The 26,075-nt window shown below is 34.8% G+C and overlaps 3 protein-coding genes, 1 long non-coding RNA gene and 1 other non-coding gene across 7 annotated transcripts; 2 read left to right on the forward strand and 3 right to left on the reverse strand.

The window, feature by feature from the left end:
* Nucleotides 1-479: 479 nt before the first annotated feature.
* TRNAG-UCC (transfer RNA glycine (anticodon UCC)) lies at nt 480-551 on the reverse strand. Its single transcript has one exon. It is a non-coding gene; the product is annotated as a tRNA-Gly (tRNA).
* Nucleotides 552-2,677: 2,126 nt separating this feature from the next.
* On the forward strand, nt 2,678-10,080 carry LOC105173116 (uncharacterized). The gene is made up of 14 exons (XM_011094771.3): nt 2,678-3,381; nt 3,590-3,676; nt 4,486-4,595; nt 5,021-5,071; nt 5,181-5,352; nt 6,042-6,350; nt 6,507-6,710; nt 6,899-7,378; nt 7,491-7,691; nt 7,857-8,045; nt 8,374-8,537; nt 8,677-8,829; nt 8,930-9,008; nt 9,397-10,080. Exons 1-14 carry the CDS (start codon nt 2,929-2,931, stop codon nt 9,838-9,840), a joined length of 3,096 nt encoding a protein of 1,031 aa, XP_011093073.2. The 5' UTR covers nt 2,678-2,928; the 3' UTR covers nt 9,841-10,080.
* Nucleotides 10,081-11,947: 1,867 nt separating this feature from the next.
* LOC105173117 (protein ABIL1) lies at nt 11,948-15,904 on the reverse strand. 2 transcript variants are annotated; one of them, XM_088875898.1, is made up of 10 exons: nt 15,448-15,904; nt 15,080-15,173; nt 14,877-14,959; nt 14,426-14,576; nt 14,244-14,343; nt 14,059-14,148; nt 13,866-13,950; nt 13,704-13,756; nt 13,517-13,593; nt 11,948-12,439 (listed from the first exon to the last, which is right to left on the reverse strand). In XM_088875898.1, coding segments are annotated over exons 3-10 (711 nt in total). In that variant the 5' UTR covers nt 14,879-14,959; nt 15,080-15,173; nt 15,448-15,904; the 3' UTR covers nt 11,948-12,286. The 2 variants fall into 2 exon arrangements, with proteins under 2 accessions (XP_088732024.1, XP_011093075.1); XM_011094773.3 differs by lacking the exon at nt 15,080-15,173 and having other exon boundaries at nt 11,994-12,439; nt 15,448-15,902.
* A 2,370-nt stretch (nt 15,905-18,274) lies between these two features.
* On the forward strand, nt 18,275-21,219 carry LOC148784961 (uncharacterized). The gene is made up of 2 exons (XR_016062947.1): nt 18,275-18,895; nt 19,271-21,219. It is a non-coding gene; the product is annotated as an uncharacterized LOC148784961 (long non-coding RNA).
* On the reverse strand, nt 19,049-21,799 carry LOC105173118 (delta(8)-fatty-acid desaturase). 2 transcript variants are annotated; one of them, XM_011094775.3, is made up of 2 exons: nt 21,562-21,799; nt 19,049-20,605 (listed from the first exon to the last, which is right to left on the reverse strand). In XM_011094775.3, the coding sequence occupies exons 1-2, from the start codon at nt 21,644-21,646 to the stop codon at nt 19,251-19,253; spliced, it is 1,440 nt and encodes a 479-aa protein (XP_011093077.2). In that variant the 5' UTR covers nt 21,647-21,799; the 3' UTR covers nt 19,049-19,250. The 2 variants fall into 2 exon arrangements, with proteins under 2 accessions (XP_011093077.2, XP_020553476.1); XM_020697817.2 differs by lacking the exon at nt 21,562-21,799 and adding an exon at nt 21,363-21,532.
* Nucleotides 21,800-26,075: the final 4,276 nt, after the last annotated feature.

Below are 26,075 nucleotides of genomic sequence, written 5' to 3' on the forward strand. Positions count from 1 at the left end.
TAGACCTGATTGGCTGACCCCCTTTTGTTAAGATTTAGACAAAAAATGCAAATGCCAGCTACTAAAAATCACATAATTTTTAATTTTACCCCTTATGTAATATTTCATATATTATTTTGTACTTACAAAAGTGATAAATGTAATATACATATATATATATATATATATATAGAGAGAGAGAGAGAGAGAGAGAGTGCAATTAACATAAAGTATAAAATTACTATATAGGAATATTAAATGGGAAGTAAAATTTAATATGTGTATAATTTTTTTTGCTAATTTCAGCATTTCTCATCAAAATCTAACGAAAGTGGGTCAGGTGTAAACAATGATTTTTAAGAAGGGGGTGTAAGTATAGTTTTTAAACTTTTCTAAGAAAAAATATAATATCTTATTTTTATAGGGGGTCTAAGTATAATTAGCTCAAAAAAAAAAGAAAAAAAAAAGCATAATCGTATTTTAAAATTTATAAAAGGAAATGCGTTTGCCGGGAGTCGAACCCGGGTCTATTGCTTGGAAGGCAATTATCCTAACCGTTGGACTACAAACGCTTATTGATGAAGGCCTCCACATTATAATATAAGTCGAAATCTTAATCTTTTTAATAATTTAGAATTTAAATGTGAAAAGAATAATGTTTGTTGAGAAAATTGGAGGCCGTAAATAACAATCTTAAGAATTCCAAGAAAAATATAATATTATATTATAATAGAAAAAGTATGCATAGATTGTGGAATGGGACGTCAATTGGTAGTTGCTTTTAGTTTAGACAAAACAATCATTAAACCAATTATTACATCTATGCCCAATTATTACAAACTTCTTCACTCTCCTTATCATTCGCTTTTTAAATTATAATTATTTGGCACAATACAATCTTAAATTATAAAAATAGCATTTTATACCCTTTAACTATATATTTATTATCAACACGCACCCTCCATTCATTTTCAAAAACTTCTCTTATCAACATGAATATAAAGGGTGTTTTTTTTAGGTCAATTCAATAGCTTTTCCTTCAAAATAAATCAGCACATGACTTTCAACGAGTAGACGACCGTATGGTTGTTTGGCTTTCTGTGGTAATTTTTTACTTTTAGCCAGTAATCAAAAGATAGTTATTGTGCAAAATCATTTTTTTTTTTTGGATTAATAGTTTTGAAGTCAGCCATATACCATATATATCATACAAAAAACACCCAATGAATGAAATGGTGTAGATACATTATTATTATTATTATTAATAATAACAGATGGTGTAGAACCATAGATAATAGGGAAAAGTATTATTTTAGTCCGTTAAGTATGCCTAATTTTAATTTTAGTCCGATAACTATGTCCATTTTTATTTAGGTCCAGTAACTTATAAAATTGCTTACTTTTAGTCCTCTGGCAGATTTTCGGACAATTTTACCCCTATGCAACTTTTGAAAAGACAGTTTTAGTCCATATGCACTCATAGGGGTAAAATTATCTGAAAATCTGTCAGAGGACTAAAAGTAAGCAACTTCGTAAGTTACTGGACCTAAATAAAAATGGACATACTTATCGTTCATAAGAATACAGTTAGAATAGAAGGCCCAAATAATAAAAATAGAGATGATACATAAATCATAAATTGAGAAAAGTAGAGCAGATATCATGTGCTGATTTGTTTTGGGGGAAGACAATTTCAAAAATATTAGTGACATCTCATTTATTTGTATTAAATAACTCAAATAATTGAGAAAAGCTACCCAACAATTGTACTATACAGATTAGCAACAATTACATGTTGGCCTTTTAATATGTTATGTGTTTGAGTTCCACGAATATATAAATATATTATTTTTACAATAATTTCTTATTTCTTTAGTCTTTTTTAAATATATTACTAATTTTAAACTTTTTTTTTTGAAATTATTAATATATTTATTCAAATTTTAAATTTAAACATCCTGCTTAATGTAATAAAATTGCATTTAAAAAAAAAAACTCTAATTGACAATTAATAGTGAATGTAATAAATAGGGTAATAAATAGTTGAGGTTTGGACCTCAACATAAAAGTGTCCAACATCAATACACGGTTAGGACAATGACTACTTCAATTATTAAGCTAATTTCAATTAATTACGATGATGATTTTAACTATAAATATAGCATAGTAAAGCCGTTCACATGAATTTGTATTTATATAAACTATTAATTATTAAATTATTATACGATATTATCGTTATGTGTTAATTTAATAATTCACAATTTATAGGGACAAAAATCGACCTCGGAATATATCAAATTTTGTTTAAAAATAATGGTGGAATGGAGTCAAGATTACCATAAACGGGACAGAAATGAATTATGTTTGAATAGAATGTTTATAAAGATAATTTTGATTTTTAAAAGTGTAATAAAATAAGTTAATTCACATTCTAAGTTACTTTACAGACAAACCCCTTCACTTCTGTAATGACGAATATTTTTTAGATTTCACATTCTTTGCTTCAACACTCTTTCTCTCTCATCCTATACATACACATTCCATCCATCAGTATTACCAAGACAACATACGCGACTTTGTGTGTATATATCTTTGACAATGAGTTGCCACGTCCGCAGCCCGCATGCCCCCCCCCCCCCCCCCCCCTCTAGAACTCACACAGCCATCTCCACTTGAATTCTTTAATAGATTTACACAACAAGAGAAAGAAAACAAAAGCACTGGTATTCCACTTTATTTAGTCATTTTATACACCATTCTTGGTTTTTAGCCCAATAAAAATACAAATCCCATCATCTCATCATCCCTAAAGAGCTGTCTTTTTTGCATATTTTTAGGGAAATATATGCGTGCAGCTACCGTTCTTGAACACACATATAGATGTAGACTACTCATGTGTAGCTATAAAGATTGAGGCTTTTAGTGTTGTTCTTCTTGATGGGAGTGTAAATGGGTTCACTTGAAACTGGGCTGCCATTGAAGAGGGATTACCATCTGCTGCGTTCATCATCTCTTAGGAACAGTAATAATGGAGTTTTGGGCCAAAGGAGCAGATCAAGATTTGCAAGATTGGTGCTTTCCAAGAGGATTGACTATCTGCAGTTGATTTGTGCAGTGGCTGTTTTCTTCTTCTTTGTTTTCCTCTTCCAGATTTTCTTCTTGCCTGGCTCTGTCATGGAGTATGGAAGTAAATCTGAGAAAGCCCACGATTTGTTTAGGAAGAATGGTGAAGCAAATTTTGGGGAGTTGGCATTCTTGAAAGAGTTGGATTTTGCTGAAGATATAAATTTTGAGCCTTTGAAATTCATGGACAAGTTTCAAAAGGATGCTAATTTGATGAATGGAATTGTTGGTTCCAAAAGGGTTGTGAGATTTGGATACAGGAAACCAAAGCTTGCCTTGGTAATCATTATGAAGATTTTCCTTTTCTTTTAATCAGTTGGGTGTTGGTCTGTTGAGTTTGATTCTTGTTTATTCGGGTTTTTGTGTGGACTGTTGTTGCTTTTTCCTGAGTGTAAATTCTGACTTTTTTGTATTTCGAATTTTTGGCCAGTAGCTTAGATTTGAAAGCTGTGTTGTTAAAAGAGGGTGTTTTGATATGGGTTTGTAGGTTTTCGCAGATCTGTGGGTTGATCAACATCAGATACTAATGGCTACTGTGGCTACTGCTCTGCTGGAAATTGGATATGAAATTGAGGTGATTAACCAATCAGTCATTTGCATTTCATATTTCTTGCAATCATTTGTAAGGGAAAGGAACTGGTTAGTTCTGTTGGAGTTTTCTGTTATTGTCTCTCTTGTCATTGTGATTATGTCCCTTTTGAGTTTTTCTCTATTATTTCCTCCGATTTTTTTTGGGTGACCTGCTATCTCATCTAGTTCATTGATCAATAATAGGAAAACAGAATGTAGATATGTTGTGTTTAAGATGGAATTTGGATGATACTTTAGTTGTACACCACTTGTCTAAATATAGACTAGCATTCGATGGATTTACTTCAAAGATCATGCAATTTTTATGTCAAAACTATTTGCTAGCTTAATCATGCTCAATACGTATGGATCTTTGAGGCTTGAGGAAATTTATTCGGAGACATGTTATATGTTTCACATTAAAATCTGGTATAAAAATGAAGATGTGGGTGGCTCAATCTAATTGTTCTTTTAGCTGAGATGGGGAAGACGGGGAAGGATCTTTTATCACCGTTTCGTGTCACACACTTATGTCACATATATTGTATGCGGCCCCTCCTTTTTCAATTGTACTATAATTTAGAAAAAGAACACGTGTCAATCACTCATTCGTGTGACACCAATATGTGATCCAGATTGGGGAAGGCAAACCATAAACATTGATGACATTGTGTAGTATTTTTCTCAGTTTTCTCTCAACAATATGAAGGAACTTGAGTGCAATATTTATGGAGATATCTAACAGTTTCATGTTTTCCAACATCAGTCAGAGCATGAGGTCAAAGTCTCATAGTTTATCTTTGGTATTTGCAGGTTTTCTCATTGGAAAATGGTCCAACACATGATGTCTGGAGAAAGATAGGAGTTCCTATCAGTGTTATCACAGCAGATGAGAACATGAAATTCAGTGTAGATTGGTTAAAGTACGGACATCACACTCAAAATTAGAATCCTAGAAGCTATTAGATGATCTTCATTCTGGTCTACTATTAGGGACGTACTCTACGATATATTTTTCCTCCTACTAGGAGTGAATCTAAACTCTTTTGTTCTTCTGGTGGAAGAAGTTTATGAAAACTATATTTTTATAAAGATTTTCATATCTATTCTTATAATGTCGCAAATAAATATTCTTGGTGATTAACTTCCTCTGGAAATTCCATTGCGTTCCTCTACATATTCTGCCTTGTAGTTTGGTCCCTATTACTGCAAAATTGACATAGTTTCTCCATAATGACCTATGAATTTACTCAAGTAAGATGAGCTACACAGGAAAAGTAATGTGTGGCTGAGGGAAGAAACATGCAGTTTCTGATTTACACTCTAATTATGTCCTTGTGTTTTGCAGCTATGATGGCATACTTGTGAACTCTCTTAAAGCTGCAGGTTTCTTGTCTTGGTGAGCACCTCTCTTCTTCGTGTAATCAATCCAATACCACGGAGTTGGTAATTTATTCTCCTTTTATCTTACTATGATGCAATAAAATAAAAGGTTTTACTTGTTACAGTCTTATGCAGGAACCTTTTAAAAATGTTCCTCTTGTATGGACCATCCATGAACAAATACTTGCTGCTCGATTGAGACAATATGTCACAAGTGGCCAGAGTGAGATTGTGGATACCTGGAAAAGAGTCTTCTCCAGAGCCACCGTTATTGTCTTCCCAAACTATATTCTGCCGGTAACTATTGATTACTTGGAAACGTAATGTTATTCTTAGTTGTCTAATGGATTAAAAAATACCCAAAAATGAGAATATTTCTCCATTTCTTCCTGCTGAGGACGACATTAAACAATCTGTGGTGGAGAAGACTAACCACTGACCTAGTCACCTAGATGCCTTAGGTTTCTACTGTTTGGTTTAGGTAATCGAACTGCCTACAAAACTTATATTTTATCGCATAACATGATGCCAGTTTTGCTTTTCAAGTTTCATATGTAAATTCTGCAATTTTTTTTGCTTAGTCTGGGGTAACGTAACGGTGTGATCTTCAACATGGATAAGGGCTGGGTTCGTTGCTGGTTTTGATTCTAGTGATCCTATCACTAGTTCTCTAATAAAATATTTTCCTTTCTTTCCTTGCTTGGGATGTGCATCATTCACTTGATAAGAAAATAAGTGCCATGTTTTGACTATCAAATGAAGAAATGAAAGAGCTATGCACTTGAAGGGAATTGAGGGTTGAAAATTGGAGTTTCCCCTTTCAATGGTTTTCAATGAAGTTGACATACGGAATTATTCTTGTGCATGCTGAATTCAACAAATTCGTATTCTATATACTGAAATACAATTTTAGGGTTTCGGATTCTATGAAATTGATAGGATGGTTATCATGATTTTGATCTTACTTGCTTTTAAATACAATTCAGATGGGTTATTCTGTATGTGATCCTGGAAACTACTTTGTCATTCCGGGTTCTCCTGAAGAAGCCTGGAGAGCTGATGAAAAGCAGATGGTTCCAATGGATAATTCCCGTCCGAAAATGGGGTATGGACAAGATGACTTTGTTGTTGCAGTCGTGGGAAGTCAGCTATCTTATAGAGGTCTTTGGCTGGAGCATGCCTTTATCTTAAAGGCTTTATTTCCTCTTCATACAGACTTTGGTGATTCAAGTTCTCATCTTAAAATCATCATCTTGGCGGGTGATTCCACTAGTAACTACAGTAGCACCGTGGAGGTAAGAGCCTCTTATACCCATTTCAAGTAGTTGTATGATATCTTACATAAAATACATGCTGAGACTGTAAAATATCATGACTTTGTGATAGTTTAATTTGTCTTAAGTAAGGTTACTTGTAATACATGCTCATGTTTATCAAATTTATTGCTGCAGACCATTGCGGACAAATTGGGATATCGAGCGGGAATGGTGAAGCATGTCGCTGCTGATGAAAATACGGACACTGTAATAAGCACTGCTGATCTTGTGATATATGGATCCTTCCTTGAAGAGCATTCTTTTCCAGAAATTTTGCTGAAAGCCATGTGTTTTGAGAAACCTATAATAGCCCCAGATCTACCAACAATACGGAAATATGTAGGTATCTGCAGTATCTGTTCTTTAATTAAATTCTTTCATAATCAGTGCCTTTTACCTGCTTTACCTGTTGCGTAAAAGTTCAAGACGTGCTGTGCCTTAGCTGAAATGGAATTGATTGAATTTAACAAGTAGAACATACCAAAATCTTGTTCTGTTCAGTAACTGGATTGGCATCAATCTCTTAGGTTAGTGACAGGGTGAACGGCTATCTTTTCCCAAAGGAGGATACAACGGTTCTGACACATATCATATCTCAAATGGTCTCAAACGGAAAACTCTCACTTATAGCTCATAATGCTGCGTCAATCGGGAAACGTACAGCTAAAAACTTAATGGTTTCAGAAAGCATCCAGGGATATGCATCACTGTTAGAAAAAATTCTCATGCTCCCGTCTGAAGTTGCAGTCCCCCAGGCTGCCAAAGACATTCCTCTTAAATTAAAAGCTGAATGGCAGTGGCATCTATTTGAAGGTATTGGAGATACCCATCCTCCAAACAAAACCAAGATGAATTTTTTGGACACGATTGAGAAGCAATTGAATCATACCAATGTAGAGTACTCTACTGCTCAGACTGCATCTAATGATACATTCGTGTATACCATTTGGGAAGACCAAAAGCATACAGATATGGCTAGCATGAGAAAAAGAAGAGAGGATGAAGAGGTAAGTGATTCTGTTTTTTTGTCTCGTTATATATGATTAAGCATGAGATAGTTTGGGATTTGAGCACCTGCTTTATTTGGTGATGATATCTTTTTGTTTGGAACTAATGCAGTTGAAGGATAGAACTGATCAACCACGGGGAACATGGGACGAAGTGTATCGAAATGCCCGAAGACCTGATCGTTCATTGCACGAAAGAGATGAAGGAGAACTTGAAAGGACAGGCCAACCACTATGTATTTATGAACCATACTTTGGAGTAGGAACATGGCCCTTTTTGCACAATACTTCGCTTTATAGAGGGCTTGGGCTGGTAAGTACTATCTATGCTCAGAAATTTTTGTTTGTGTTCTTGCTGGGTTGGCCCCATGACTGCTTCGGCTTGCCATCCCCCTCTCTTCTCTCTCTATCTTATTTTTTTAGTATCATAATTTTTGTTGCCGCTTCTGATGTCAATGAATAAATTGGGTTATTGTAGTCTACAAAAGGTCGAAGACCTGGAGCTGATGATGTTGATGCACCTTCTCGTCTGCCACTATTAAATAATGGTTACTATCGAGACGCCTTAGGAGAATATGGTGCTTTCTTTGCAATTGCCAATCGGATTGATCGTATACATAAAAATGCTTGGATAGGATTTCAATCCTGGAGAGCTACAGCGAGAATGGTATGTGATTGGATCATGGTTCTGTTCTTGCTGATTATTTCGTTTCTCTCCGTCTGACTAATCATACTGTACTAGTTCTTTTTCTTTATTGATTTTCTGTAACAAATGAAAGTTCTATGCATGTTATCAACAACCATTAGAAAAGAAAAAAAGAAAATCATTCAACCCCACAAAGAAAATAAATAACACTTCTAATTATGTTTTCTTAGACATGTTGGTACGGTGTGAAGTACAGTAATTTGCAAACTGCAACAGGATAAAATGATAGTGTTGCATATGATTTTTCTTAAGATTTATCGTTACATATCTAACACGAGTAATTTAACAGAGATCTCTGTCTAAGACTGCTGAAAAATCATTGCTGGATGCTATTGAAGCCCGAAGACACGGGGACACCTTGTACTTCTGGGTGCGTTTGGACACTGATCCAAGAAATCCATCAAAGCAGGATTTCTGGTCATTCTGTGACGCTATAAATGCTGGGAATTGTCAGTAAGTCCTACCACGTCAATATAGCATTTCATCCCAAACGGGGGTAGTGGAAAATAAATTTATATTCATTAAAAAATGTACTGAAACTTTGTCAAATTTGTGTTGATTGACATTTGACCTGATTTAACGTGGCCTTTAGGTTGGCGTTCTCGGAGGCTCTGAAAGAGATGTATGGCATAAAGCATAACTTGAGTTCTCTTCCTCCAATGCCTTCGGATGAAGGGACTTGGTCGGTAATGCATTCCTGGGTTTTACCCACTAAGTCCTTCATGGAGTTTGTTATGTTTTCGAGGTTTGGACTTCTACATCTTATTCCGATAAGACGACCCTTTATGCCCACCAGGGCTCTTTCGTGAATATACTTTTCAATGAGCGATCTTTTCTATATGTAGAATGTTTGTGGACGCACTTGACGCACAATTCCATGACGATCATCAGAAAACCGGGCACTGTTATCTCAGTTTGCCAAAGGTTGGTTCTTTTGAAATACTAACGACTTTGTGACACAATGTTGGTTTTGCCTCTGAGATCTTACTGTTAAAGAAATGTTGCGATGACATCCATTTGGGAAAAGAGTTCAATTGTAGTATTACAAAAATTGTTTGAGATTCACAGGAAGACGCCCTTGGTTTTTGATAAATTATATTGCACTACCTGCAATCACATTATATTACAGATTCTCCCTTGAATACAGAATAAGGGTTTATAATGTGAAATATGACTGGTAGGGGTGTAATTATCCCAAAGTGGAGGCATTGAATGTCAATATGCAACGATCAGGATATTCTTGCTTCTTTCTCGTTGTATTTTTTCAATATTTGTCTCTTTGAGAACATGAATATACATGCATGGTTGGCAGGACAAGCATTGCTACTCTCGTTTGCTCGAGTTACTGGTAAACGTTTGGGCATACCATAGTGCAAGAAGAATAGTATATGTCGACCCAGAGACGGGTTTCATGCAAGAACAACACCGGCTGAAAGGCCGTAGAGGTCAAATGTGGATTAAGTGGTTCCAGTACAGCACTCTCAAGAGCATGGATGAGGACTTGGCCGAGGAAGCAGATTCCGACCACCCCAGAAGACGATGGCTTTGGCCGTCAACCGGTGAGATTTTTTGGCAAGGTACATATGAAAAGGAGAGGAATCTGAGAAATAAAGAAAAAGAAAAGAAGAGGCAACAGAGTAAAGATAAAATCCAACGGATGAGGAAACGAACACATCAAAGAGCCCTAGGGAAGTACGTGAAGCCTCTGGCAGACGAAGCCAACTCGACAGTTCTTGAAGCTAAGCTCTTGAGGTAGTACCTATTCTTTTGTCCCATTTTTTCATTTTTATTCGAGACGGGATGCTTAGGATTAGAGTATATGTATCTGAGATGTATTTAGTTTGCATCCTTCTGATGTTTTCAGGGTTCTTTAGTGTATACCAATTCTTTCCTATTTATATTTTTTCGATTTGTACATGTGAACTCTGCTGTCTTGGAGATCTGGGATGGATTTGTTGCAAAAATTATGAGGAGAAGATCTCTGAGTTGTTGCTTAGTTGTCTTGGCAGTGATTTCTAACAACATGCTTATAATTAATTTGACAGAGACATCAGATCCTGTGACTCTAGTTGTATAATTTTGGACATTATCATGTTTCTGGAACAAAGTATCAGAGCATTATTGTCATGTTGGCAACTGGATGCCAGCCAAACAACAGACATAAACATATGGGACTTTGAGCAGGCACTGAAACTTTAATCCTAGATTACAATAGCAAATACAGGTTGTATCAAATGAAAAAAGAATGGAGAAATTAGAAAGGGCTCCTTGTAGTTTGTTATAATTGTAAATACTTTTAAAAAATTAATTATATTTTTACAATTGGTTGTCACGGGAGCCGGGAGGTCATTTATTAGATGATTATTAATTTTTGAAAGTAATTATAATTTTCCAATAATAACGAGGTGTATGTAAATATGATAAATCGTAGGAGAGCTTATTGTAATTTACCTTTAAAAAGAATTGAAGTCTTTTGAGATATTAAAATAAGAGATGATTATATCTACACACCTTCACTTATAATCTATTTACATAAATTTTTCTTGCCTTTTGAAAAATTACAAATATACCCACCAAACATCGATCAAAACATCCATATTTTTTAAAAATTACAGATATATCCCTTGAAACATCAACAATATTGCACTCACTATTCTTATATTTTAATTGCTAGGGATAATTTTTGTATTTATACAAAAAAACAAAATTATAAATAAACCATAGATGAAAACTCATAAATAATACCACATACTTTTACTAATGTACAAATAAAGAATTCACATTGTATATATATACAATTTCATATAATTTATATTATAATTAGATCCCCTCTAAAAATGAGAAATTACACTTATCCTAATTTTTTTCTTAAAATTATACTTATACCTCTTTAAAAAAAATTCATTTACATTTGACCTCTTCCCATTAGAGTTTGGTAAAAAAAAAATTGTATAAATTTTAGTCTTCTCCATCATTTAATATTCTCATATATATTTTTATATTTATACAAAAATAAATGTAATCATATATATAAAGTGATGTTAATGTCATCGTACTATTTTTGTAATTTTTACCTTGTTTTCCCTAAAATGAAAGAGGAAGTGACGGTCAAATTTTTAAATGCCGGTTCTGTTTCATAATTTTGGAGCTTAAAAATTTTATTCGATTATAAAATTTAAATTTTAGAATAGATTTTAAAGTTTTATTAAGATTGTAAATTTTTAAAATTCATTTTGAAGCTTCTATGATATTAGAATTTTATTGTTAGGTCTAAATTAATTTATTAAATTCTAGCAAAAATAAGTACAACTGAATTTATAAACATTTAACATTATATTTTAAAAAATATTAAATATTCTATAATACTTTATAAATTCTAAAATATATTATAAAATGTTTAAAAAATTGTAAATTAATCCGAAACTCCCTCTAGAGGATAAAATTTAAAAGCACAAAAATATTTTAAAAATTTAGTTGTTAAGGGCAATAAAAAGTTCAAATTTTTATCCCAAAATTCATCATACAATTTTTTTCGATCCATCAAATTACCAACTACAGTAAACATGGTAATAAACTTATTAAATTGCCCTGTGGTATATTTTTATGCAATCGACCCCATCAATCATTCATTCCAACCACAAAAGTAAAGGATCTCTCTCTCTCTCTCTCTCTCTCGTATACAGGGAGAACCACCTGTAGAGATAAAGTGAACTTGAATTGGCGTCAATTTAATACAACAGAGGCAAGACTGAAGATGCACATCCCACAATTTGGCAAGAGTTTAGACAGTAACCTCTCTACTTTTAACAGGTTTTTAAGGAGGGATGAATGGATGGATTAATCCTTTCCTTTGCACTCTGATATCAGTAAAAAGCCTTTTCTGTCTCTTCACAGCAACATATTAACGAATAAGAGCACACACCAAAGAAAAGTTTGTGTCTGATCAAATGAACATGTACACGCCACCGAATAGGGATCAGGCACCGATATTCTGCAAAGAAAATACTCAAATATCTTCTCTACCTGACTGTTGTACATTTACTACTAGTTTATTGATACAGACAAAAAGGATTGGACGATAATCTTTGATCAAAGGAAGAAACCCATAGTCAAAAGGGATGGCAGATGAATATGGACAATTTCCTCTAACCTTATGGAGCATACAAGATGAAGTAAAACAAGATGATAGTTTGCCCATGCATTCATGCGGTTGTCTTCAGTTTGGGTGTCTTTTGCTTGACGAAGAAAGCTGAAAGCACGCTCTTACTGCGAACAGGAGGGCGAACAATCTCCCTTAGGGTTGGATTGTCGAATGACCTATGTGGAGTTAAAGGTCTCAAGCCATCCGAAGAATCCTGCATAAGAAATTTCTTAGGTTCTTGCAGTTCTTGAACATGCATGAAGGGAACAGTTTGGCATAAGCAACAGAAAAGAAAATGCCGCTGCGTTTATATGAGCATTTTTGGACACAACACAAAACCAGTTGGTCAGATCAACCAATACAAACAACAATCAACCATTCAAGGTTCACGAGATATCTGCCACTCAGTGTAAAGAACAGTACAATAAAATTGAAACATATTCTGCTCAAGTCAAGCTCTCATGTTGACAGTTCTATATGACAAAAAAATATCACCTAAAGGTTGTTCAGAAAACGTGGAAATAACATGCCAATCACAATCAAGAACAGATTCCAAATGTTCTACAAACTTACCAGATTCACTTCCACATTGGGATATCACCATCTGGACAGCAGAATAGAACTGAAGATAGGGTTGGTTAGGAGTAGCATGATAAAATTATTTGATCACCCTAATAGTCACTCTCTATAGCTCTTCAGCTTTACCTCCTATTCACCTAATTTCACTAATTTCCTACACAGCTAATACGTGCAAATCTTTTCCTACTATTGCATGTTGGCCAGTAGTTAAGACATACTTTGGTGTTCAAAAAGATCAAATGATGTTTTGTTCACTTTCTTATAAATTGGCCATAAGGAAATATGAATTAAAGCACCCCAGTACTTTGAACCTCCTAGAAGAATAAATTGATGAAAAGCTCAATTCTCCACCCCCTTCCAATCTTCCACCCTTCCAAATTCCTCCAAGATGTAAAAGAGGGTAAAGAATTGCACCATTGGGTACTGTGAAAATCACACTAGTGCATGTCATGTTCCTCCCTGCCAGTGCCGGAGACTTCCCACAAACCTAGAGTCTCCAACTATCAGGATACCTCAAGAAATCAATCAAGTCTGAACTTGTTCACCGGTGAGTATCAGTGAAACAGTGGGCATATCAAACCACAATATTCTCAAAAATAGCAAAAATGCTAATAAGACATGCTAAAAAGATTCATGATCTTCCTTATTCAAATGAAGTAACGTAGAAAAAGGAAGTTAAACATGCATGACTTCTGGCGAATGTTGACATTACCCGTCGTGTGACACCCAGTGTTTGCATAGCAACACTTGAAGCCGGTATGGATTTCATCTGGGTGTTCTCTTCAAGATCTAGTTGAAAGAAGAAGATTTATAAATTGAAATCTTGTACGGGGAAAATATCTATGATCTTACTTCTTACATTCACCACGGAAATCAGCACCAGTGTGATATTTGCATACCTAACAAGTTGAATGCACCAGGAGTTTTTCCATGTGATTTTGAGTCTTCAGTGCTGAAAAGGTAAGCAAATATCAACATTCCTTTGTGCTTCATCCACTTGATTCATGAATTGGAGTAATTTTCACTTAGTCAGTAAAAGGATTAAAGATTCCAGGGCACACCTCAATATACCACGTGAAGAGCCTTTCAATGTCGACTTCGTTTCAGATGCTAAATGCCAAGAGAGAGTTTTTGCAGCCGAAGCACCTAAATCAAAAAGTGTTACATGAAAAAATCAACCTGGAGACTATGTGTTATTTGGCAGAAGTAGAACAATATAATGAATAACTATCCAATGCAAAGAAGACCAGCCACCTGAAGGATAAAGTCGACCTCTCGCTTGTATAGGTTGCCTAGGATCAGTTTGTATATGTGGGCTAAAATGAACCTTCTTATTCACATTATCTGGCTTGGAGTCAAACAAAAGAAAATTTAACGAGATTCAAAGAATTTTAGTTTTATTAAGGAAAAATATAATACAGAGCAGCCCTTGGTCTTACTTGGCAAAAGATAATGTTTGTGATGCTTTGGGATGATAGCTAATACTTGCTGCTGCCTAAGACCTTCTTTATCCGTATATGTTTGACATGTTAGAAGTTGCTTACAAGGAAAAACACGTCTCAGCCTCAACTATGCATTAATACTCAATAAATTCTTCATATGTTAATGGAGTGGGAGCTACCTGATTTAGACATGTAACTTTGAGGTCCATGGATGAGATATCCAGGGTCTGTTGCTCCAGAATATCGGTCAACTTGTAAGCAACAGTACCAAGGTGGTCAATGGCATTGACAAGAGCTCGTACAGCATAATCCTTAAGATTGTCTAGCACCCTTACACAAAAGAAACCAATATATATAAGCAAAATTTCCAGGATGAAAGAAAATTAAATATATTTATAATTAATCTCTAGGAAAAAATTGCAATTCTTGACAGTCCAGTGAAAGGCAAGTGATGTTAAATATCAAGAAGATCAATAGATATGCTCCATTGTTAACAACTTCAAAGAAAGAACATCATGCAAACAATTAAATGTATACAAACAAAAAAATTAACGCAACAAGCTATATCATATGAAGACCTCTAAGAAACAAAGTTTGGCAAAGTTACTTATATAAGTTAACAAGTCTTACATTTGCTTTTGTTCGCTGTTAAGATATGACTTCTCGCAATACTCTGCCGCAGAATAAAGTTGTGGTCTGAGGTTCTTGAGTTCCTATGGAGATATAAATGACAAAAAACATCGAATGAACATTGTGTTGAAGGGTCACCAGGAATATATATTAAATAAACACGCAGAAGACATCCATAAGAGTACAAAATATCAAACGCTTACAATAGTGAAACTGGCAGAAATACATTACAAAACATTTGCATCTTATACATAGAGCATCTCAGGAGACCATTAAGCCAGGCTGTGATGCACCTCACTGCTAAGAACCAAAAAATTTGAACGGAACCATCTAAACTGATGAATGAGCTCAAGCACAAAACTAAACCAGCTTAATTAATTCAGAAAAATTAACCCAACTGCCGAATCTCATTCCATCTTTTTCCCTCCTCTCTACCTCATATAAACCGAAACAAATATTGACTCAAACTTTAAGTCAACCAGAAATGCGCAGCACAATCCTTCCTAGATCTAATCCAAAATATGCACCCAAAACTCAAAAACAAAATCGCACGCACTCAAAACAGATTTACCTGTAATGCAGAAACAAAGCTCTTACTTCTCTCCATTGACACTTCGTCAAACGTCATACTCCGATTCTCCCGCCGACCTTTCTCCACCTCCATTAAACACACCCAGAAACACAGAATTGCACTCAAAACACCAGAAACTTCCTCCGAAACTCAATCATCAAAGCCCTAACAACACCAAACACAAAACACTCCCTTCACCACCAAATTCACCCAAAAAACCCAACCACCACGCAACAATTCTCTGAATTAAGTTGGGTTAACATAGATTGGGAGCTAAGCAAGATATAGACACATGAAAAATGCAGGGTGGGGTGGAGTGTGTGTAGCAGAAGCAACCCCGGGAAGTGCGTTGTAGTTGTAAATTGGGTCGGAAGTTGGAGAAAAAGAAGAAAGCGACGTCGTTGGTATTTATTTGGGAGCAGATGGGAAGTAGAAAGGTAGTTGAACTGGAGTAGACCACCGGTGGGCCTTTTTATATTAATGCTTATAGGAATTTTGTTCTCATCTCCACCCTTCCCTAAAATCTAGCCCTGCATTTACCCCATTATTCCTTTTTGTTTTTCTAATAAATGAATAATCACATTTTCATCTCCGTATATGGGTAATTTGGTCATAAAATAATCGCATTTATGTTAACATAAGTAATAAGTCAATTGAAGGTATATATATATTTTGATTTTTTATTAATATCAGTAAATTCAGTTAATTTTGACTAACGAGGGGACTTATTTGATAGACAAAAGCAAACTTCATGAATGATAGATGTAATTTTTCAAACCTTAGGGGAGGAGAGTGTAATTATCCCTTTAATAAATTAGCTAACGTGATGCACAATACTTGAGCACGTATAATCAGATAAATACGATATAAATTTAAAAAGAAAAATTGATATATAATTAAAAGCGGAATAATGATTAACATGAGTGAAAATGGATGATAAATATGATAGCATAATGTCGATTAAACGATAACGTTGACTATTCGAAATAAATAAGTATTTATATTCATAAAATATATAAGGGTATAATTGGAATTTAAAATTTGGTATTGTGGTGTCACAGTTACGTACCGAATGTGCTTCTATTGCTTTTTTTTTTGCATTCTTAGGTTAATATGAAAACTATGAATCCAAATTCCATAACCACTTTTTTCAAAATCGATTATTTTAAAATCAAATATTTTATAATTAATCATACAACTGTCAGGTTAAATTGTACCTTAAAGTACCTCTCGCAATTTCACGAAGGGATAACAGAGGCACTTGCTACTGAATCAACACCCTGATTTATTGGGAAATAACAATTCAAAATATATATATTTAGTCACATCAAACACATTGACAATTATTTAAACTCACGTGTAATGACGCTCGACTCTTTTTCGAGTAAATTGTTTATTAATATGCAATAATTTTAATCGTTAATAATTAATACACTTTCATTAAAAATTAATATTTAATATGTACGATTAATCAATAATTATTATTATAATAGCGAACAATTACTTACTAGAATAGATCAATACTCACATATTAATATGACTTGAACCAATAACCTTTTAATTGTTGTACCTTAATTTCTTCAATTAAACTAAGTCAATGACAAGAATGATGGCTGATTCCTGCACCTGTAAAAAGGGATATCATTCTACTAGTTTTGAGACACACATATTACATATATACTACATGCAATTATAAGAGAGAGTTATGTTAGTTGTTGGAAGTTGTTTTTTTTTTCTTTTTTATGTGGAACTTTGGACTCAACTACTTGTTCAGAGTGAGTTAGAGTCATACGACGTTGTCGGGCTGTTGTATTTTGAATAGGACAAGTTAAGAGTGATACTGCTGGACCAGTAAGAAGTTTGTTGCAGTGGGCTTGAAAGTCATTAAAGAGAGCAAAATATTCGCGCCTCAGGCTGAAGATTTATTTTTATATTTTTAACTGTAAATTATTATTTTTACAACAGAAATTTTCTCATTTTCAGTTTTGGTGTGACTTTTACGTCTAATAAGTAATAGAAAAAATTATGAAACTGTTGGTCTAACATATATTTTTGAATTAATGATACCGTTACGTGAGTATTAAAAATAAAGAAAATTATAATTTATGAAATGCAGTATGAAAAATGATATTAAATTAAAAAAAATTACAAACAAATTGGATAATAAAAATAATAATTGATTTTCCCTAAAATAATATCTGTAAGTAGTATGATTTTTCCTAATTGATTTATTAAACTCAGTACTACCAAGAATTTACCCGATCCTACTTCTTCGTCATTCAAAGACGATGATTTCGATGAGGAAACAGATTGGGGTTCCCCTTCCACAGCATCATCCAGCGGCACTCGAAGTGCAGTCGCCGGAAATTTCATCTCTCGCCGGAAGAGAAACTCACTCCGATGAGAATCATTCTGTGTTAAGAAAATATGAATACTTTATAGGTTTTGAGGCGTGATTTCACTAACCTAGTGGAATTTGCTCCATTGCTGCTGGGTTAAGCAAACTCACTTATAGGATGAGAGGAAACCAACCAACGCTTTCCGAACAGCAATTTCGGAAGCCTTCTTTCAGGAACAACTTCAAATATGTGAAGAACTGATTGAATATGGAGTGGGTATTCTGGCACTTGATTTCATCTGAAAATATGCAGCCATTCCAATTTGCATCTCTTCAATCCAATTTCAGCCAAAATCCCTCTTTTGTAATGGTGAGGGTATGCTGAATAGGCCCTGATTCTTGAGATGCTTTTGTGACGCTTTGCTCATCAGGAAATGTTTATGCATGGCGTTGATGATGGCTCGAGATTGTAAACACAGGTATTTTGTGTACACCTGTAGATTGAAAATTCTCTGTATGGCATACTTCTACTTGCTGGTTGTGAAAACTACATTATATCTTAGCATGGCTGACGAAAAATTCTTCCCAAATCAGGTCTGTCGTACCAAACCAATACTAGATAGTGTGATACACTTGCGCGATTTATCATTTTTCTTTTGAATGTACACTAATCAAACGTCAAAAGTATTACACTTGACATATAATTGGTTCAAATTCAGGCAAACCCATTTCCCCTTGTATTTAAGAGGTCGAGTTTCGGTGTTGAGTAGAATCTTCGATCCTAAAGAAGCCATTGATTAATTATTTTCCATGGTTATTGAGGTGAATTGCTTCTTGGCTTTGTATGATTGTATCTGCAATTGGTTCGTGCCTGTTATCAAGTTTGCCATTGATGCAGAAAATTATGTAGGAAAATGAAAGTAAACATTCTTGACCAGAGGAATGTGCAATGGTAAACTAGAACAGAGGGAAATTTCACTGCTGACATTCCTGCCACCCGAAATACCAACCATAGCTGTCTCGTCTAGTATCGATGCCAGTGTTACGGTTCTGCAGATAGCTAATTTCACCATGGAAGCTGGAAACGCAACTCGATGCATAATCTATCAAGTGGGTGTCTAAACTCGTGTTTTGATAGGCAAAACCTTGGGTTTAGTTGGTAACGTGAGTACCGTCCTACTTGATGTATGCATTTTGGTGTCTGTTCTAATTTGCGGTGGTAATTGGAGTTGAAACCACTCGAATTTTAAAAGGAAAATCCTCTAGAAAAAGAAGAAGTTGTGAATTATTTCAAGGCATACCTGTCTGGCTGCATGTAATGTTTCATACAATATTATTAAAAGCTGTTAATGAAAGTGCAATAGTACCTACTTCATTCAAATCCTAGTTTTCTATTTGTGGTGAAACCTGGTAAGTAAATCAGCAGAGTAACGAAGAAAAGTCTTGACAAGCTGTCTGAAGATCTTCATCCATGTGTGTTTACAGCTTCCCAGAGCAAGTTCTTGGGAACAGGGGACGAGAAATCTCTGGCCTCCATTGCTGCAGTTTTTAAAGTCCTGAAAGTCAACTTATTGGCATCGAGAAACGAAAGACTCCGGTAAGGCAAGTTGTGCTTCTTACACAGGTCCTGGACCAAGGGAGAAATATTCCTCAAATGGCACCTAGGCAACCTCGGAAACAAATGATGTTCGAGCTGGAACTGCAGTCCTCCAAAGAACCAATCCATCTGAGGCGAGCACGATATGTCAATCGTCCCACTAGTCTGTTTCTCGAACCAGTCGTTTCCTTTTGGAGCTCCAACATACACATTTGCAGCGAAATGGTTCAAACAGAACTGGATGTGCTGAATTGAGGTGACGCAAAAGCTTGCCAGGACAAAAAGGATCCGTTCATTCCAGTTAGGCAAATGCGAAAGGAGAAGAGGGAACCAGGTCCAGAAAACAACAACTCCAAATATGTTGAGTGCTCTGTCGGGGACTCTTCTCTTTGGTGAGAACAGAAGCAATAATGTCTGTACATAAAGATTGACTCTGGCAACGCACATCACCGGGTAGAATGTCAAATGCTGATAACTCACAAGAAACCTTGCCATGGAATCGAACGTGAGTTTTCTGCCGTAAAATTGGGACATGAGGGATTGAAACAGTCTTGATGATACGGCAAAAAAGGGCAAATGCTGAAGATCAGGATCGTGGTCGAGGCTGTTGCAGGCAACATGATGGGCGTTGTGGGTCCATTTCCACCAAGCAATGCTGATCCCTGTCAGGCAATTACCGGTCACAATCTGCGCGAGTTTGTTGAATCCAGGATTCATCATTATCTCATAGTGACCAGAATCGTGGCCCAAATAAGTCACCTGCATCCAGGCAATCCCCAAAATTGCAGCGGAAAGCATATGAATCCAGAAACTTTTGCAGTAAAGAACGCCATAGAGACAGGCGTAAAAGAGCAAAGCAATGAAGCACATGGAATAAATAACACCGTGGCCTTTCTTCTGAAACATCCCTGATTTTGTAAACTGCGTTACGAGCTTTCTGTAGTCCTTGGAAACATCTGAAACCTGGAAATCTTCCAGGTGGTAGCCCGTAAAGAACCTGTCAAGATGTTTCCAGGCGGAACCTGGATGGAAAGCAATGAATGCATCTGTGACATCCTGACCAGCCAAATGCAGGAGAGGTGTAGCCCCACCAGGGTGAATCTTTGCCCATTCTGTGACATTGTAAACCTTCCCCTGGACCGAAAGCCACAGGTCATCAGGCTTGTTGTGCTTCTTCAGCTCATCCGACGTTATGTATTTCTTCTTGTTTTCTGCCATTTTTGCTGAAGAAAACAAGAGAAAACTGTCAATGTATAACCACAGAATAGGCAAGAATTTCAATCCCCCCTTCAAATGAACAGGAAATCTGAAAAGGGGATGGATGATTAAATTGAAAAAAATCCCCTTCTGAGAAGGGGTTTGGTGTTTGAATTCCAGATGCTTTTTCTGTATTTATATTGAATTTGTTGTACAATTTACTCTTGTTATTACAGTCAAGATTGTCAATTCAGACAGTTTATATGATTGGAGAATTCGTGTTCACAGCGAATTATGCGGTGAACTGTTTTCACCTTATATTTGCAGTGGCTCAAATTTACAGGGAATGCTTCCATCTCTCACTAATTATAGTTGGTTTTCTAATTTGAACAATAACTAAAATTAGGATTCGTATATTTCAGCCAATCATAGTTCATGGCTTGCTAATTTTAGTCTCTCTAATCACTGTTCGATCAAATAATTATGAAACTTATGAAAAACGAAAAAAAGATTCAAAAGCAAGACATGAGAAATTACTTCATGACGTGCAAAATTCTTCTACGTTCATGATTGCTCAAAAAAAGAAATTTTAGTCTCTCTCATCCCTGATCGATCAAATAATTATGAAACATATGAGAAATTACTTGATGACGTGCAAAATTCTTCTACGTCATGGTTGCTCAAAAAAAGAAATTTTAGTCTCTCTCCTCCCTGATCGATCAAATAATTATGAAACATATGAAAAACGAAAAAAAGATTCAAAAGCAAGACATGAGAAATTACTTGATGACGTGCAAAATTCTTCTACGTTCATGGTTGCTCAAAAAAAGAAATTACAAAAACGGAAGCTTCTTTCAATATCTATTTCCTCTTTCTGCTAAAGTCCAGAGCGACAAGCAAAAAATCTCACGACGACTGCTAAAACAAACAGAGAATTACTGATCCTACAGTCATGCATGTTATTGAAAATCCACGAAGGGACCTATGTTTCTCGTGTATGTCGTGAACTTTGGTTTTCTTGGTCCTTCAACTTTCTGGCTTCCGACTTGTGTTTTCTTCCCCGACATATATGGGACCGATGTCGGCTGCTTTTGCTCGTTTTCTTTAGAACTGTTGGGCACTTGTGTGACGAACTGGGAACGATTGCTCACTCTTGAAAGTGTGTGACGAATGAGAACCAATTGTCACTAGCACTCATAGTGGAGACAAATTAAAAGTGTGGGAATTTGTTCGTGTTCAAGATATGATGTCTGTTCGTTATTCTATATATGTGTGTGTGTGTGTGTAGATTCTTTCTACAGATGGCTAATGTTGTTTTGATGAGTATTGTTATTGTTCTTGCTGAAAATAATTGGTTTTGCAAGTGTGTAATCCTGTTGTTGACTGGAATATTGATCCATCTTTGTGACCGCAAACGTTGTTGATTCCCTTTCCTGTAATGAACTGCAGTTTAAGTGTACAGGAAATTCTGACATCCGTTTTGATCTGAACTAATTACTTTGTTTTGTAGTTACAATGTTATTTGGTATTAATATTAAATAATTTTCATCTTCAACAACTTAAACTTTTAAATGACGAGTGTGTAATTATCATGTGATTTGTTCGATCCAACCAAATCTGATTTGAATAAGAAGTTTTCTCAAGTGAGTTTAATTCGGACATAGTAAGTAGAACTTATTTGTTATGATTAAGTTGTATTTGTTAAGATCACGTTCTTGAAACAGCGTATAAAAAGTTAAAAACTATTTGATATCAATTTAAATCGGAGAGATCTATGTTAGACAAGTCAAGAGACCGAGCTTCATGTAATACTCCTCTTTTCCATTGGTTGAATCTCCAAGAAAAGCCTGATTTGCATGTGTACAGATAAAAACGACAAATTCTAACTCAAATCAAATTTGATTAGATCTAAATTAATTATACGACAAGTACAATACAAGTGTTGAATCCAGACAATATTGAGGCTGAGGAGAGGTGTAAACATGCCAAGTCAGACTACCGGTAGTCTTGGACGCATGCAATTGGCAACTTGTGCTATATGAAGTGCTTAAGGACACGGAATTTGAGCGGCTGCAATCAGCATTTGCCTTATGATCTGTTGCCAATTTGCTCAAATCTTTCCCCATAAATAAACCTGTGAGATAGCATCTTTTCTCATACTTCCTAAGTTACTTAGTCCCTTCATTATAACTCGTTTTTGGTTCAATTAAATTTTGGAATAATTACATTTTACACCCCTTATTTATTGTTTTCTATACAAATCATCTATGCCTTTTGAAAAATTACAAAAACCACCCTGATACTTTGAAAACTCAAAAATACCCTTGTTGACTACGTCAACCTTTATATATATTATTTTTATTTTATTATTTATTCAAATTTTTAATCTAAATGTAAATTATTATATTAAATTTCTTTTATATAAAATTGCACCTTTAAATAATTAAAATATTAAATTATTTAATTAATATATAACTTATCCCTTAGTAAATATATTAAAATTAAAAGATTATTTATTCTCTATTTTTATTCATAACTAAACTTTACTAAAATTAAAATTAAAAATAATTTGTGTATTTTATATAAATCATATTAGACTTAATAAAATAAATAATGTCTTTATTAAAAATAAATTTTAAATTATTAAATTATTTATTTTAAAAAAATTATCCTTCTTCCCCAACCATACCGCCGTGCCCATCCTAATCCCATTTTATTAAAATATCTTTTTAATAAATAAATTGATTTATTTTATTAATTCTAATTAGATTTATATAAAATACATAAATTATTTTTAAATTTTAATTTAGCAAAACTTAGTTTTAAATTAAAATCAAGGATAATTAATCTTTTAATTTTAATAATTTTAAATAATTTATACAAGTGTGCCAAGCAGTTTCGGACTTTGGTGGGAACAACCTATATCTATATAAGGAAAACAAAGAGTAAGCAATCAAGCCAATGAGCAAACCTTTCAAGAGATCAAAGCAATCCCGTCAAGCAAGCCAGGCCTGAGAGAAAGGAGTATGATTTTTTAATTTAAATTTATAATCTATTAATTAATTTCATTTATATATTAATTGAATAATTTAATATCTTAATTATTTAAAGGTACAATTTTATATAAAATTCAATAAAAAAAAGTTACTATAATAATCTATAGGCAAAATATCACTTTTGGTCCTATTAGATAGGGTCATTCTCACTTTTGGTTCCACGCTTTACATGTTCAACACTTGTAGTCCCAAAACCCTAATTTTTTAACACTTTTAGTCCCACTCTGTTAAAAACTGACGGAATTGGCGCTGAAAACAGACTACAATGCTTGTGTACAGTGTTTGGAGGGAAATAATGGCGCCAAAAATATATTTTTTTGCTATATCTAAACAACCCACAAACACCACACAACATTCTCATCTTTTTTTCATAGGCCAAAAAAAATAAGAAATATACTCAAATGCACTGGTTTTGATCATTAATAAAATCTGCCAAATACTACCACAAACAAACCAAAATGTGACAAAAATCTTCTTACAATACCTAGCAATATTTTGTTTCTTGAAACTTCACAAATTTCCCTTGTCAATATAAGCAAAAATTCTGATGCTATACAAACAAAAAACGGCTGCCAACAAGTCATGAAGTACTTCTAGTTTACGATCAAGCAACTTCTCAAAGTGGATCACTAAGGCTTGCATATGGAATGCATCGATCCCACCTCATCACTTGCTTGAACAACTCCTTTATCTCGATTTTCTGCTATTTACTAAAATATATATAAATATTTTTATAGAAGCCTCACCAAATTCTTGCCAAGCTATTTTTTTCTCTTTTTATTTTTTCCCTCGTGTTTCACTCCTCACATAATAGGCTCACACTTTTGGTCCTCAATGATAGTCTTACTTCACTGAACACTCTCTAATCTAAGCTCCTGTGAAACTCAATGATTTATCTAGTGACTCAAAAATAAATGCCAATTCTTTTCTCAACCAAGTATGTGTATGTGGACGCTTCACACTCACCCGTAGCTAGAGAATGGTCTAAAGAAGTTTGATACAACTAGAGAAATGAAGACCAATTGGCTTATAAAGATAATAGCAAAGTAAAGTGATGAACGATTTTTTTTTTGTTTTTTTTTTTGTCTTTTTAGGCTGCTCTCCCTTTTTTTTAGCTTTTCTTTTTAATTTTTTTTTATAACAATCGGAGGGGGGGAAGGTACGAAATATTATGGTGGTAGACGATAGATTCAAGGTAAATCAAACGAAAGAAAGAAATGCTACCGTATCAACTTAGGCTCTGATACCACATGATATGGTATCGACCATAGGTGGTCCGATCTTTACGGTGTAGACTAAAAATGGATAAAGTGGTCTGTGACCTGAGGAATATAAATAGCCAACCACATTATACGAACGTGACTTACTATTTAGAATATTCAACCAACCACGAGCACGAGTAAACAAATCCACACAACGACACACTTGGGTCGAGCACGAATTGGGGGCTTTGTGAATTTGAATCACCAATCTAATAGACTAGATTGACAAAGCAAAGGTTTCACCAAAGCTAAAACAAGTATATGACTCTCTAAAATAAGAGAACACTCAATATTTTATAAACTTAGATCAATTCTTGAATATCTCGATTGTATCCCGCATGCATGGCTGGTATGTGCCTTTTATAGGCCTAAAACACTTCCAAATTAACCTTTCATATCCCCAAGTGACTACTTGGTGGACGTACATTCAGTACTTGGTAAGAAATGACTAAAAACTACGCATTCTTGGTCAAAAACGAGTAAAATCCATGCATGACCATGGAAACCAGAAAATTAGCGTATAAATGCACTTTGAATATAGTTGAAAGGTCTCCTTTGACCACATGGCTGCACTTGGACGAGTTGGGCTCCTATTGTGGGCTTCCTTGGGCTTGAATCAATGAAATTAAGCTCACATGTTGGGCCTCCGATTGTGACTTGATTTCATTAGCAAAGACTAAGTTGGATTGGGCTTGAATTACTTCTTGCATTCTCTTCAATCTTTCTCTTGTCATTGGTTCACTTCCAAATGTTAAATCTTGATCCATTGGATCTTGGATTTCTTTTGTTTGTTGGACGCCCTCAGTGTTCCTATCACTTCTCTCTCTCTGCATTTGCATTCTTCTCACTCTCACTCACTCTGCTTCAGATGTTGAGTTGCTTTTGATGAAGATTAAGCCTTCACTGCAAGGAACCGCCGAGAACTTGTTGTTGTTGTCCTGGAATGTCTCAGTCCCACTCTCCATTAGGGTTTTGGGATTATAAGTGTTGAACACGTAAAGCGTGGGATCAAAAGTGAGAATGACCCTATCTAGTGGAACCAAAAGTGATATTTTACCGTTGACCAACATGGACCATACTAGCTGACTAACGGCACGTGACAAGTCACGTGCCGTTTCCGTCAATTTTTAACGGAGTGGGATTAAAGGTGTTAAAAAATTAGGATTTTGGGACTACAA

This window comes from Sesamum indicum, linkage group LG11, assembly GCF_026168435.1.
Source record: "Sesamum indicum cultivar Baizhima isolate 11 linkage group LG11, ASM2616843v1, whole genome shotgun sequence".
NCBI lineage: Eukaryota > Viridiplantae > Streptophyta > Magnoliopsida > Lamiales > Pedaliaceae > Sesamum > Sesamum indicum.

Coding starts and splice junctions, on each gene's coding strand:
- LOC105173116 (XM_011094771.3), top strand. CDS start 2,929: ATGGGTTCACTTGAAACTGGGCTGCCATTGAAGAGGGATTACCATCTG. Junction 6,351..6,506: donor ACTACAGTAGCACCGTGGAG/GTAAGAGCCTCT, acceptor TTATTGCTGCAG/ACCATTGCGGACAAATTGGG. Junction 7,692..7,856: donor TTTATAGAGGGCTTGGGCTG/GTAAGTACTATC, acceptor GGGTTATTGTAG/TCTACAAAAGGTCGAAGACC.
- LOC105173117 (XM_011094773.3), bottom strand. CDS start 15,540: ATGGAGGTGGAGAAAGGTCGGCGGGAGAATCGGAGTATGACGTTTGAC. Junction 14,344..14,425: donor AAGTTACATGTCTAAATCAG/GTAGCTCCCACT, acceptor TTTCCTTGTAAG/CAACTTCTAACATGTCAAAC. Junction 13,757..13,865: donor TCTTCACGTGGTATATTGAG/GTGTGCCCTGGA, acceptor TTACCTTTTCAG/CACTGAAGACTCAAAATCAC.
- LOC105173118 (XM_011094775.3), bottom strand. CDS start 21,646: ATGTCGGGGAAGAAAACACAAGTCGGAAGCCAGAAAGTTGAAGGACCA. Junction 20,606..21,561: donor GACATACACGAGAAACATAG/GTCCCTTCGTGG, acceptor TGTTTTCTTCAG/CAAAAATGGCAGAAAACAAG.